Genomic DNA, 13,653 nt, shown 5'->3' with positions numbered 1-13,653 from the left:
ATTTATATTGTTTTCTCCAAATTATCTTTATCATTAATAAATAAAAATAAATAAATAAATAAAAATAACAAAAAAAATTAACATCAAATTTTTTCCAATCTAGTGGATAGAAATAGGTATGTAAGAATGAAATTGGGGTAATAGATAGAGAGAGAAAGTAGAAACTGGGCAAGTGAGGTGTTGGAGATTGGGGCGAGAAAAGACGATGGAAAGAATGGTGATCCGATTTGGAAAGAATGGTGATCCGATTTACAAACTTCAGTGCGATCGGGTGAGGACGGATCTGATTTGGAAAGAATGGTTTCAGCAATTCTTTCACAAAATCAATGAAAAAGCTTATGTAAACAGATTTGGAAAGTATTACGAAAAAGCTTCCGATCTTCTTTTTTTATTTTTTTTATTTATTTTTTTTAACTTACCAAAAAACAAAAAAGCTTCAGATCTACTTTTGATTTTTTATTGTGTCTTGGTCCATCACTTTGAAATTCAAGATCAGGCGGTGGGTTTGATGGAGGAGATGATGATGCCGGTGGTCGGTTTGATGGAGGAGGTGATGATGCCGGCGGTGGGTTTAATAGAGGAGATGATGATGCCGGCGGTGGGTTTGATAGAGGTGATGATGCCGGCGGTGGGTTTGACAGAGGATGTGATGATGCCAGCTGTGGGTTTGATAGAGGTGATGATGCCGGCGGTGGGTTTGGCAGAGGATGTGATGATGCCGACGGTTTGTTTGATGGAGGAAATGGTGATGCGTGGGTTTGCAATTTGTTAGGTTTTATTTTTTAATATTTTTTTAGTTTTATTTTTCTAAAGTTGGAATGGAATGGTCATTCCTTTTGTGAAAAGGTGGAATGATTTTGATGGAATAACCATTCTCCAAGAATGGTGGAGAATGACGATTCCAAGTTTAAAATTAGACACCAAACACAAGAATGGAATAAAAACCATTCAATTTCACTTTCTTTGTATTCCATTCCACCACACCAAATTAGGCCTTAATTCAATGGTCTATTTCCACTATGTTCTCTTGTTGTCACCTTCAGATCAATAAAATACTTGATGAATAGACAAGTCTAAAAAATTTATTAATACTTGCAAAAATAAAAGGGTAAAGTTTTAAAATGAATAGATCAGAGCAGTTGAGCATGCCCATTTCAATCATTCTCATTCCCATTTCAATCATTCTCATTCTGTTTCTCATTTGTATCATTAAATTTATCATTAAATTAATGGTGTATTATGCACATGCAATTTTATATATATATATATATATATATAGTCTATCCTTTTGCTGTTCTTTATTTCTTTATATTATTTTTTAATTTTTTGTTGTCTTTTTGCTGTTGTTCTTTACTTGTACTACGTATTAAGAATACTCCTTTTTGTTGCGACTGTTGTTCTATGATTATTCCTAGGGATTTGTGTAGATCTCACTTGCCACTCGTGACTATTTGTCTGGATTTGTGTGGGTCTCACTTACTATTCATATGGGTCGGTTTGATTTGAGCATTAGTGTCGGTGAAACCGAGTGTCTGGGATCTAGCACGACTCTTTTATTGATAAAAAAATAAAAAAATAAAAATAAAAATAAAGACAAAAATCACAGCAAACAAACCCACTTGAAAAAATTATTACTTCAAACTAATTTTAAAAGATTAACAAAAAATTGACTGCCTTTTGTTGAATGGGCTTATGTTCGTTAACAAATTAAATAGAAACACAATTTTGTTCAATTGTATTAACGGACTTCTTTGGTCAGACCTTTAAGATATATCTTATTTATTGTGTAGGGTCATAGAGTTTGTTTAGTCCTGGTTCATTGGGAATGCATGTAAAGCTTGAACCAAATAAAAAATTAATGCCTACTTCTGGCTAGGGTAATTTAATGAAACAAATTTACATGGACCTCCCTCTTATTATAGTCAACGCATGTAAATGACGGATTTTACTATTGTCATGTACGAAATAAATTAAAATTCTTACATTATCCTTCGTCTATCTCCTCTCTCACACACATACATATGGTACTAGAGTCATTTACCATAGTAATTTTAAGGCATTTTAGTAAATTAGACAAATTTATTAGTGCATTTGACGTTCTATCACTAGGAAGAGAGGTATGTGTAGATTAGTTTTATTTTTTGGAAAGATCTATGAGAAAGCGGAAAGAAAGAAAGAAAGAAGAAGAATAATCGCAACTTAGTCACTTGAGCGGTGCAAGTTTAAATTCAAAACGTGACTCTCGATTAAAATGGTTTACAGTTAACTGTCACGTACGTGATCATAACTATTAGACAAGAGGGGGTGCTCCATTTTTCTACCATTGCGAGGTCGACTATGAGGATGGGATGTAAGGAGCTGTTTCCAGCTTTGAATAATGACCAAATGAGGCAAAAATGAAATTATTGAAGAATGTTATGATCATTGTCTCATGTATGTGAGGGTTATTTATCTGTAGGTTTGAATTAATTGAATGTCATGTACAAAGTGAATTCACTTCTTCTCACTATCTGGATCTAAAATCCAAAGAATTACTCAAAAAATTGGACAAAGAATGGCTAATACATTCACAGACATGCCTATTTAGTATTTACTTGACTTTCTTTTCCTCTTTTTGGTGGCTTCATTTTCAATGTTGTGAAAACTCTACTCTTCTTTGTTCTCATCTTCGTCGTAGTTGAAAGGTAGTGGAACTGACTTGAATGCGCGATACTTGCCAACATTATTCAGATGTTCATTTTCCAACCTGATTCATCAACCAAATGAAACAATCATCAGTAAAAAGAGAATCAAAAGTTGGAAGGATTATAAACCGAAATAATCAAAATTGTGGTATTGGCACCAATTTACCTGAAGAAGTTCCACATGCCACGACGAAAGATCTCAAGGACAGCAACAAGTGCTATCATGGTTTCTCTATGCAGAAAAGGAACTCTGAAATTTAACACTGTTTGCAGCCAGGCAAATTTCAACAGTACATTCAAGACCTGCATATTTCATTAACTTCGTTAGAATTTGTTAGAATTTTCACTGAATGTATGTTGACACAACAAACAGTAAATCTACGAAAGGGCGTCTAGTCCAATGGTATGATATCCGTGTCCCAAAAGGGGGAGGTTGAGAGTAGGGCTCCCAGTAGGGACGTATTGTGAATAATGGCGTGTGTTTGCTTAAAAAAAAAATGTAGAGTAAAAAAAACCATAGAGTAAATCTCATTGTTAATTATTCTGCTCACCATGGCCCCGAAATATACACTTTTATGGGGGATAAGGAGTTTGTCTCTCAACCAACGGTTATCAGAATTCCGTTGTAGAAGCCCCCAGTCCTTAACGAGGTCCCAATATGTACCGAAGATTGCTGCAGTGACTGATAAAATCCAGGCTGCTATCTTCCAACTCATGCCTCTGTTGAGTGTGTATGCTGTTCTTGCACTTATTGCTAAAATTGTCGAGAAGTATTTCAACCCATTGAGTCCTTGCGTAACATCTCTCTCTTCTATCAAGCGCCTGAGACACTGAAAAGAACACGAACTGTTTTAGGAACCTTTGATAGCATTTAGAATACAGTGTTTTCTCCGACAATTCAACTTCTTAGTTACAATAGTTAGTAGTTTGTACTTGAACTTTGTTGAAGGATTTAAACATTAAAGTTACACTGTCTTTAATAGCTTAAGTTTTTACAGTAGGGGTCACACGTGAGGGGCGTTTTGAAGGCCCTGTACTTAAACCTCAGTCACTCTAATAATTAAAATTAAAACAAGTGTTGAAAACACCATTTGTTTTCCAAGTAATGGAGTACATACCTGAAGAAGGCGTGACCAATATGGAATTGCAGCAACTATGAAATAGAAAGTGTTGAAAACATCATTTGTTTTGCAACTGTTTTCTCTGAGCTTGTAGTCTCCCCAACCATAGTAGCAAACATAGAACTCCAAACTTCTAATTGCTTGCACCTGTAGTGACACAACAATTGACACTTAAAACTATTTTTCAAGCAAGAGGTCGAATGCAATTGAAGCTTAGCAGTACATAGGCCATATACACACCTGACTAGTTAGCTGATCTGCCAAGAAAAAATCAGGAAGCGACACCTGCAGAGGAAAGAAAATCATTGCTTAGAAAAAATGACTTTGAAATCTTGAATCTTTTCTGAAAAGTCTTGCCCCTATCTTTAATTTTACCTTGTAGAGAGGGGCACAGATGCAGTGAAACACACATGTGAGTAAGAAGAAGCGACTTGATCGGTATATGATGTTGAAGGGGCAAAGCAATACGACGATTACAAGCTGCAGAAGACGAGAAAAGTTCAGTTTAAGCTCAATTTGGAAGTAGGAGAAAGAAAAAAATCGCGATTACTTAGTACTTACCACCACTAATCCCAGAGGGACAAGTTCAGTGATTGCTTTGTAATCAAGTGTTTCTGGATCCATTTCCATATCAAGGTTCGCAAGCACGCTGGCAAGTGCTAGTACTGCAAAAGCAGAGCTCAGGAGGAGAACTTCTCGATAACCCAACTCAGTTCCTTCCTTGAAACCAAATATGAATGAATAATTGACTCGGTAACGCCTCCAGAAGTATATGTTTGCAGCATACATAAGCATGTGAACTACAATGAATCCAAACAAGCTGTAAAGGTAGTTCAGGATAGTATTAGTGTTGAGTTGAGTGCAAAGCTAATAAGAAGAATCATTTGAGGCAGCTCCTAATAAATTACCTGTAAAGGGGAAACATTGTTTCCATGTATTGGGTTCTTCCTTTATTGTCAAGAATATTGCGTGCACGTATAATCAGAGCAAGTGCCAGTATGAGAGCAATTGTGCAGCCAGCAAAGAAACCTGAAAATTTTCCAATGTAGAAAGATTCAAAGGAAGGTAAATAACAGAGAGGGTTTCAAAGGCAAAAGCAATCCTACAATACAAATTTATATAAGAATTGTGGAATTTTTTATCGTAGAAATCTTACCCAAGGAAAATGTTACTCTATGTCTTTCTTTCTTTGCTTTTGGTCTTAAGACACTCATTCCTTTAGTGCGATTTGAGTTGGCGAAATGTTTGATGAATGCAGCTTCAACCCTTTCCATAAGTCTAGTAACCTACACTGGCACAAAACAGATCATGAAAGTTAGTTATTTGAACTACAAGGTACTGAACAAGTTGATTCTTATAATATATCTATATAGTGTATTCTGCTTTGAATTGATGGAATTGGAATGAAAAGAAATGGAGGAATAGCTATTTTCATGTTTGGTCTAGAAACTTTAAAATTGTAAAAATAAAAATAAATAAATAAATAAAATAGTACATTTAATAAGATAGTTTCATTTCTTTATCTTTCCGGACAAAAATATGGGTTATATTATTATCATTTCTTTTCGTTTTCATCATGACTTATTCAAACGCGAATGAATGATTAAGTTATCATTTGTTTTCTTATTTCTCATAATTAATGTTATCGTTTCCTTTCTTTTCTTTTCCGTCCTACTCATCCAAACCAAATTTTTAACGTCTTTGATGTAGAGGCCAATACTTGATAAATGATCTCACCTCATCAGAACTACCAAGGTAGGAGTTATCCACCATCTTCAAGTATTGTCTTGATGCATTTCTTGAAGTTATCTGCAACAGAATACAAATGATTTTTCAGTTCAACTTAACTTGCTCTAACTATAGCAAACGTAAAACGAATTGTTGAGATGGAAAGAAGCATCGGAGTTTTCAATAGAGGATACATACCTTGTCATATTTCTTCATGATCTTCGAAAATGCCAACATATTCAAGAAGCTGTTTATCAATTACCAGAAGAATCATCAAATATATAATCAGACCAGAATAAAGCAAGCCAATTAATAAAACTTTTGTGATTGAATAACCTGTTACCTGTAGCTCTTGAGAAGCCGAAGCTTGTGATAGAATTCGATGAAAGCCTGCTTAAGTTGTTCTTCAACTTTCTTTAGATTTTCACTATTGAAATTCAGTTTTGTCTGATGAGGAACGTTGAGGAAGGCTTTGAGGGTGGAACGCGGAGTCTCACTAGTGTTGTTAATTTTCACATGGTCAAGTATTTCTAATGGAGCTGGTCTAGTTGTCTTGATGCTGTTTAGCTTCTGTTCTTGAACATTTTGGTTGCTACTTTTCATCTCAATTACTTCTTTATCATCACCGGATTCATTCGACCCCTGTCTGCTCAACCTTTCTTCTTCTATTATATCCATGAAAGTCCTTCCTGCACATCAAGGATAATTATGAATTTTTGAAAGGCTAGAAGGTGTTTGGTTAATTCTAAACCACCTTCTTTTTTCTTTTCTTTTGTGTGTGTATAATAGAAGCACTTGGTTAAGAACCATTTAATAATTGTAAGCACAGAAAATGATTAGCAACAAGAGGGTGAAGGTTTAATCTAATATATATTTTAGTAATTTAAGGAGACAATAGTAATATTTTATGGGTATATAATTGAAAAAAAAAAATTACAAGGATCTATTACTAAAAAAAAATTAAAAAAAATTCACGGAGGCAACCACATATATACATGTAGGTCGTAGCTCGTGTAATGAATCCCCGACTCATTATTAAGTTAGAGTTTAAACTCGAGGTTTAATTTTTTGGCTAAAAAAGAAATGGTCAACTACAAGTGCAAACAAGACACGATTCTAACTTTATCAACATAATTAAATTTATTTTCAACATATTAAGTCTCTCTCAAAATTTTGTCAATCTCAGGCAGGCTCTAGCTGAATGTAGCCAGTCAAGTGAAGCATTATTCAAACTTTGCTTGTTTATTTAATGAATAAATATGAAGGTGTGTTTTCGTGTTAATAACCATCCAAAATGTGAAAAAGTGTTGTAAGCATTTTTTCAAACAATGACACATCAAAATAACATTATCATCACAAGAAACTCAGTACTTACTGGTTCCTCTAACTGAATGTGGTGTGGAGGCCGATAATGCAGCTGTAGAAGCAGCAACATCCGAAGCAAGACGAGCCATCTCCGCCGAGCTGTCGAACCATCTCTGAGGTTTTTCCACCTTGATCCGGAAAGCAATCAGACCATCCATTTGCTTGTTCAACACCTCAGCCTCCTTCACCACCTCCTCCGCCTTAGACTTATAAAACTTCAACACCTTATTGAGCTCATCATCCAGCCTTCTGAAGTACACCATCTCGTACTCGCCGCCTTCCTCCGCCGCCCTGAGGAACACCGTCTCGTGTCTCCCGGCCACCGAACCTCCTTCCCTGACCGAATTGACCAGAATGGCTTGGTTTTCAATGTCTGGTTGTGCTGTTGGGCTTTTGGGACTGTTGTTGGATCTTCTTGTTAGGCCACTGAAAGCTCTGTAAAGTGTTAGCTTTCTCTTTAGGCCTTTGGGTGTTGATGGTGCTCTGTTTCTTCGCTTGAAATCTTGGATTTCTTTCAAATGGGTTTTTAGGTAGTCATAATCCATGTATGCTTGTTGCCATTCTGGCACCATTTGTGACACAAATTCTTTGCCAAACTTCATTTTTTGCTTTTATATATCTATATCTATATATAGATCAAGTAAAGGATTGGTGAAGTGTCTATGGAAATGATTAATTAACTGAGCAGGAAAGAAGAGTTATGGGGGTGAGAAATTAATGGAAGCAATGTACATTAATGGTGAGAGACTGGAGAGACAGCTTTATTGGGTAGCTATATATATATATAAATGAAAGAGGAAAGACCATTTATGATTAGGTGTACAATCTTGAAAGCTAGGTGAGACTATTCAGACAAAGGACAAAGGGACGCGCATGGTGGCTTTTTCTAAATCTCTTAGGGCGAAAGAGAGAGGTGGGGCCCAAAACTTGCTTTTGAATCAATTTAAGGAGGGAGGGGGCCGGCATGGGTCCAAAGAGTTCCAATCCTCTGCGGTCTCATGTACTTGTTGTATTACTGTGCAATCGTGGTATCAGTTGCAATAACAATCGTGATGTAATGAATTAGAACGAATATCGATATAAATCGACTAGTTCATCGAAATGTTTAATAGTATCTATTCCTTAAAAAAAAGTTATAAACTGGACGGTATTACCAATTATGAGGTGAGCACACTTACAATATGCAATGGGATTCATCCACCATATGGCATTGGCCGAACAGATCAAATTATTGCAGGTTTGTACATTGTACCACATCGGACAGGCTTCAAATAATGTTCGTGCGTGTGCTCACTTGTTCAACAATTGAGATGGACAAATGTTAGATCACACACTTTTACTTCCTCCGCTCCAAAAAAAAAAAAACAATGTCTACATTGATAACTGTGAATGAGTCACAATTGAAAGAGTATTATTTAATCTCTTACCTAGTTGGAATCCGTCCTGCACAACACACCGAAGAGGATCTTAGTGGAAGCTCAAAACGTGAATTTGGACCAATCAGGAGAGAGAGAGAGAGAGGTGGGCCCAAAAATAGTGGGATTTTGACCAACTGGATGCTGCGGTCAAAGTTGACAAATTGTTTTCTTTTGAGAAATTCCGTTAACAACTTAGACAATTTGTATGTTTTTTTGATAATTTATATATTATGGCCCTATATGGGAGAACTTCCAGAAAAAAAATTGTTTAGTAGATGAATTTTTTGAAGTTCTTTTAATTATCAATATAATTTAATTTGACAATTATATTCTTAATAATTTATGAATAATAGTATAGAGTTGACTTAAGATGTACAAATAGGGGAAGGAAAAAAAAAAAAAAAAAACACAAAACAATTAAAGTACTTATGATGCATCAATGATTAATTGACATAGTGATGATCAAGGTATACAAATTTACCCAATCTACATGATTGGAATTTTTTTTTTTCCTTAATAAAAGTTGAAAGAGATTGTGGAAAAAGAAAAGGAAAGAAAAATAAAATGAAAGAGAGAGATGGCAACAAATAAATTACTTTAACAGTGGAACGGTAGCCTTAAAAAAAAAAAATTATATATATATATATATATATATATATATATATATATATATATTGTGTGTGTGTGTGTATATATACATTGTGAGAAATAAAAGTTATTTAGAATTTTACATAGGATTGAATTTTAGATAAGAGTTCATAAATACTGGAACTCTTTCGGCTTTGAAGTTAAATGGGAGTCGACAGTAATTTTTCCTCAACTCCTTGGTGTCATTATTTTTTCTTTGTTGAATCGTTTTTCAAAAATATTTTTTTTAGTAAAGATCTCTGAAATTTTGTTCAACATTTTAAAATTTAATATTTATTTTTGGGCAGAGAACGAATGAAGAATATGATACAAAAAGAGAAAAGAAAAGTTTGCAATGAAATTCAGAAATAGAAATAGGTTAAATAATGAACAATATAGAAATTTTATATTTATTACTTTGAAAAAGTGTATAACTTGTAGGAAGTTTCATATTTTATTGACTTTGGTCAATCGAATTTTTAAATTACGGAGATTTTTTAAAAGTTTATTTTTAAAAATTTTACCAAACGTTTTAAAAACCCATTTTGAAGTTACAAAAAAAAAAAAAAAAAGCCCAGCCAAACCGACATTATATATTTCCTTTGTTTTCAAAGTTCTTTTTATGTGTTTGGTGTCTGTATCTGTATCTAGGTTGCTTCCAACGACTTTCTTATAGACACACGTTAATAATTTAACGCAGTGGTCTATTTTAACTGTCCATTTGTTGTCTAGGCACATCAATAAAATACTTCGAGAATATATAGACCACATCATTTTATATTGTCACTTTTCCATAAAAAAGGTGAAGATGTTAGTCTAAATGAAGAAATAAGCATGTTTGAATTATTGTTATTTGGACCGGATTAGTAACAACTAATTTATATTAATTTTGTTCAAATTCATTACATACACCTAAAGAAATTTTAAAATGATGAAAACCAAAGCAGTGATTTGAATCATTCTTATCTTGTCTGCCATTTGCATCATTAATTAATTTTGTGGTGTATTGTATTATTATATATGCGCATGCAATTATGTATTTTTTGAATACAAAAATCAGGACAGACCTTTTTGAATAAATTTTTATTCTCACTCACAGAAAATATATGTTATTAGTTGCTAATTGAATGTTCTTATAAGGGATTAGTGGGTGGGTAATAAATGATTACATTTAAGTTCTAACTAATTAAAGAAGATTAACAAAGATTGATTAATTAAGAAAGATTAACAGATATTGGATCCCTTATATTTGATGTATTAGTATATAGAAGCAACTAATTAAAAAAGATTAACAAAGATTGACCGCCTTATATTTTAATATATACTTTTGCTATCTAACTATCTAAATTTATTTGGCTAATTGACATTGGTGGTGGTTGAATATTGATAGTCCAATTGTAATTTAATTTGTGATAGCCAGAGTTTCAGTCGCAAACACGTTTAAGTGAAGCTGCTATAAAAATATTATTATTTCAGATATATTTTAACTTCTCATTCATCATTCCATAAGTAAATACGTGTTAGATAAATAATATAGCTACATGTTACTTGTTAAATAAATATAGAGGTGACAATTTATGTCCAAACTCATTACACCGTTAAAATTTATCCATTAAAATTGAATTATTTAGATATCCAAATTTAAGTGAGTGGGTCAATCATGGGTAAAAAATAAGTACCCGTATTTAATAGTCAATGGTGGGTTGAAAACTATGTGAAGACTTTTTAGACAAAGGATAGAACAGCGCATGTTGTATTATATTAGGCGAATTTTAGACCACATATATGTGAGTTATGGTTCGCAGTCACTATATCAGTTAGGATAACAATTGCGATATAATAGACTCGGGATGAATATCGGTGACGATTTCCTTGGTCGGTTGTAGATATATACATATATAAATACATCATGCAGCATCTTTCAGCAAACAACTATCATGCAAACCCATTTCTTAATGGGTATTGACCAATAATGTAAATTGAATTGTAAGTCAAAGATTGGTACAGACATATACTTGAGCACGTGAATGGACCTTGTTGTCTCATTTTGAAGGCTGGGTTGGGGGTCAATGCAAATCTCTCTAGATATAGTTGTGTACAGCAAACAACTAATGTAGACGTAGTTGGTTTACAGCAGATTCACGTGCTCAAATAAGTACAAACCATTGGGTTCAAGGAATATCTAAGCTGAAAATGCATTACCCCATGGGTACTCAAAGGTGTCTGACAAGACATTTCCCCTTCTGGCAGCAGACCTAAATCTGAAAATCTTAGAGTCACTTAAACTATTCCCATGGAGTAAAACGATTTGAACAACTTCCTGCGCCTATAAATCACATCTCCAAAATGTTATTTCAGACAAATTAAACTTCAACAGAAAACAAAGAAAGCTTTTTTTCCGAATGCCCTGCAAACCATCATTCATCACGTTTCCTCCGCTAAAGAATTTAAAAAGCAACTCTCTGTTCATTCTTCCTTCTGGTCATTTGATTTAACTCCATTTCTTCACCGGATTTTAAGTGTCACAAGAAATTCAACAGTTGCCACCATAAATACATCGGCTCCATTTGTGACACAAATTGTTTGCCAAACTTCATTTTTTGCTTTTATATATCTATATCTATATCTATGTATGGAATGGTATGGATCAAGTAAAGGACTGGTGAAGTGTCTATGGAGATGATTAATTAACTGAGCAAGAAAGAAGAGTTATGGGGGTGAGAAATTAATGGAAACAATGTACATTAATGGTGAGACTGGAGAGACAGCTTTATTGGGTAGCTAGATATATATATAAATGAAGAAAGGACCATTTATCATTAGCCATACAATCTTGAAAGCTATCTTAGATTATTCAAAGGACATCGGGACACTCATGTGGCTTTTTTCTAAATCTCTTAGGGGTGGAGAGAGAGAGGTGGGGCCCAAAACTTGCATTTGAATCAATCAGGAGGGAGAGGGCAGGGGTCCAAAGAGTTCCGATCCTCTGCACTGTCATGTACTGCTGTGAGTCATGGCTCACAGTCACTGTAACGGTTGGAGTAACAATGTAATAAATTTGAATTAATATAGATATAAATTAATCAAATCGGTTGATTCATGAAATATTTAAAAGTATTTGTCTTTTTTAACAAAAATTTAAGAACGGAAAGATACGATAAATCATGATGTGAACACAGTTACAATATGCAATGGAATTCATCCACCCACATTGGCCGAACAGATCCAATTATTGCAGATTCGAACATTGTACCGCATGAACAGGCTTCAAATAACGTTCGCGTGAGTGCTCACATGTGCAACAGATCACACACGTTTATTATTTAAGCCAACATAGTTGGAATCCGTCCTGCACAACACATCGAATAGGATCTTAGTGGGAGCTCAAAACGTGAATTTGGACCAATCAGAAGAGAGAGAGGGAGGTGGGCCAAAAAGAGTGGGATTTTGACCAACATTTTAAATCAGTCAAAGTTGACAAACTGTTTTCTTTTGAGAAATTTCATTTTCAACTTTTACAATTTGTATTTTTTTGTTTGATAATTTATATATTATATATTTCCTTTGGTGTCTGTATCTGTATCTAGGTTGCTTCCAACGACTTTCTTATAGGCATACGTTAATAATTTAATGCAGTGGTTTATCTTCACTGTCCATTTGTTGTCCAGTCACATCAATAAAATACTTCGAGAATATGTAGACCACATCATTTTATATTGTCACTTTTTCATAAAAAAAGGTAAAGATGTTGTTAGTTCAAAATGAAGAAATGAGCATGTTTGAATTATTGTTATTTGGACCGGATTCTTTTTCAAATGTGCATCAACTCTTTTATATTAATTTTGTTCGAATTTGATGCGTACACCCCTAAAAAGGGTAAAGAAGTTTTAAAATGATGAAAATCAAAGCAGTGATTTGAATCATTCTTATCTTGTCTGCCGTTTGCATCATTAATTAATTTCGTAGTGTATTGTGTTATTATATATGCGTATGTAATTATGTACTTTTTGAATACAAAAATCAGGATAGTGTTAGAAATTATGTTTCAAATTTTTATTATTATTAGTTTCTATTTTAGAGTGTAATTTTTATGCTAATTTCTTATAGAGACGTGAATTGGGTTTTAAAAAATTGTAATCCTTATGCACAAAGGAATTAGGTATGTGACTCTATAAATAGACACTTAGGCTATTGTTGAGATAGATGAGTTGAGAGAGATGTAGTCTCATAAAGTAGTACGTTGATGGTGGAGTTAACACTGATAGCGAGAGGGAGTCTCGTTAAGTACACAGAGAACTCGGTCAAGAGTTTGTGTGCATGGTTCGGTGTTGAAATTCTCTACTATTGTAATATCTTTACATATATAGTGAATCTCTTCTCGTCTATGGATGTAACTCTGATTTTGGATGAACCACGTATATATCTTGTGTTGTGGTTTGAATTGTTTTTCTTTCTTTCTTTTGCTTCTGCTGTGCCCCAATAACTAGTATCAGAGCTAAAGGTGAAGGAGATCCAGAAAACACAAGAAGTCTCAACATGTGTTACAACGGGTTTCAGTTATAGCTGGAGTCAATCAACTTGGTTACATAGCATGGAGCTTGAGTGGCCAAGGTGGAGCCTTGAGGTTTTGATTGATTGAGCAATGTATAGTAGGGATAATTCGAGTTCTGCAATACAATCAAGAAGATTGAAGTCGTAGAGAATTATCCA

At 34.1% G+C, this 13,653-nt stretch overlaps 1 protein-coding gene across 1 annotated transcript; it reads right to left on the bottom strand.

Moving 5' to 3' along the window:
- Positions 1-2,434: 2,434 nt before the first annotated feature.
- Positions 2,435-7,632, bottom strand: LOC132302849 (phosphate transporter PHO1 homolog 3-like). The gene is made up of 13 exons (XM_059799834.1): positions 6,909-7,632; positions 5,877-6,222; positions 5,732-5,780; positions 5,543-5,614; positions 4,962-5,091; positions 4,714-4,834; positions 4,367-4,625; positions 4,181-4,285; positions 4,046-4,090; positions 3,803-3,952; positions 3,236-3,514; positions 2,851-2,987; positions 2,435-2,746 (listed from the first exon to the last, which is right to left on the bottom strand). The coding sequence occupies exons 1-13, from the start codon at positions 7,498-7,500 to the stop codon at positions 2,647-2,649; spliced, it is 2,385 nt and encodes a 794-aa protein (XP_059655817.1). The 5' UTR covers positions 7,501-7,632; the 3' UTR covers positions 2,435-2,646.
- Between the last annotated feature and the right edge of the window lie 6,021 nt (positions 7,633-13,653).

Source organism: Cornus florida, unplaced genomic scaffold, assembly GCF_030987335.1.
Source record: "Cornus florida cultivar Cherokee Brave unplaced genomic scaffold, ASM3098733v1 CherokeeBrave_3.0.0_Hap2_Chr04, whole genome shotgun sequence".
NCBI lineage: Eukaryota > Viridiplantae > Streptophyta > Magnoliopsida > Cornales > Cornaceae > Cornus > Cornus florida.
Note: the sequence above shows the minus strand (reverse complement) of the source record. Positions and strands in the feature narration are given on the sequence as shown.

What these genes read in the sequence shown, in the direction of transcription:
- LOC132302849 (XM_059799834.1), bottom strand. Translation starts at nt 7,500, where the DNA reads ATGAAGTTTGGCAAAGAATTTGTGTCACAAATGGTGCCAGAATGGCAA. An exon ending in TCTGTGCCCCTCTCTACAAG is followed by an intron (nt 4,091 to 4,180) that starts GTAAAATTAAAG and finishes TTTCCTCTGCAG; the next exon opens with GTGTCGCTTCCTGATTTTTT. An exon ending in GTGTATATTTCGGGGCCATG is followed by an intron (nt 2,988 to 3,235) that starts GTGAGCAGAATA and finishes TGAAATATGCAG; the next exon opens with GTCTTGAATGTACTGTTGAA.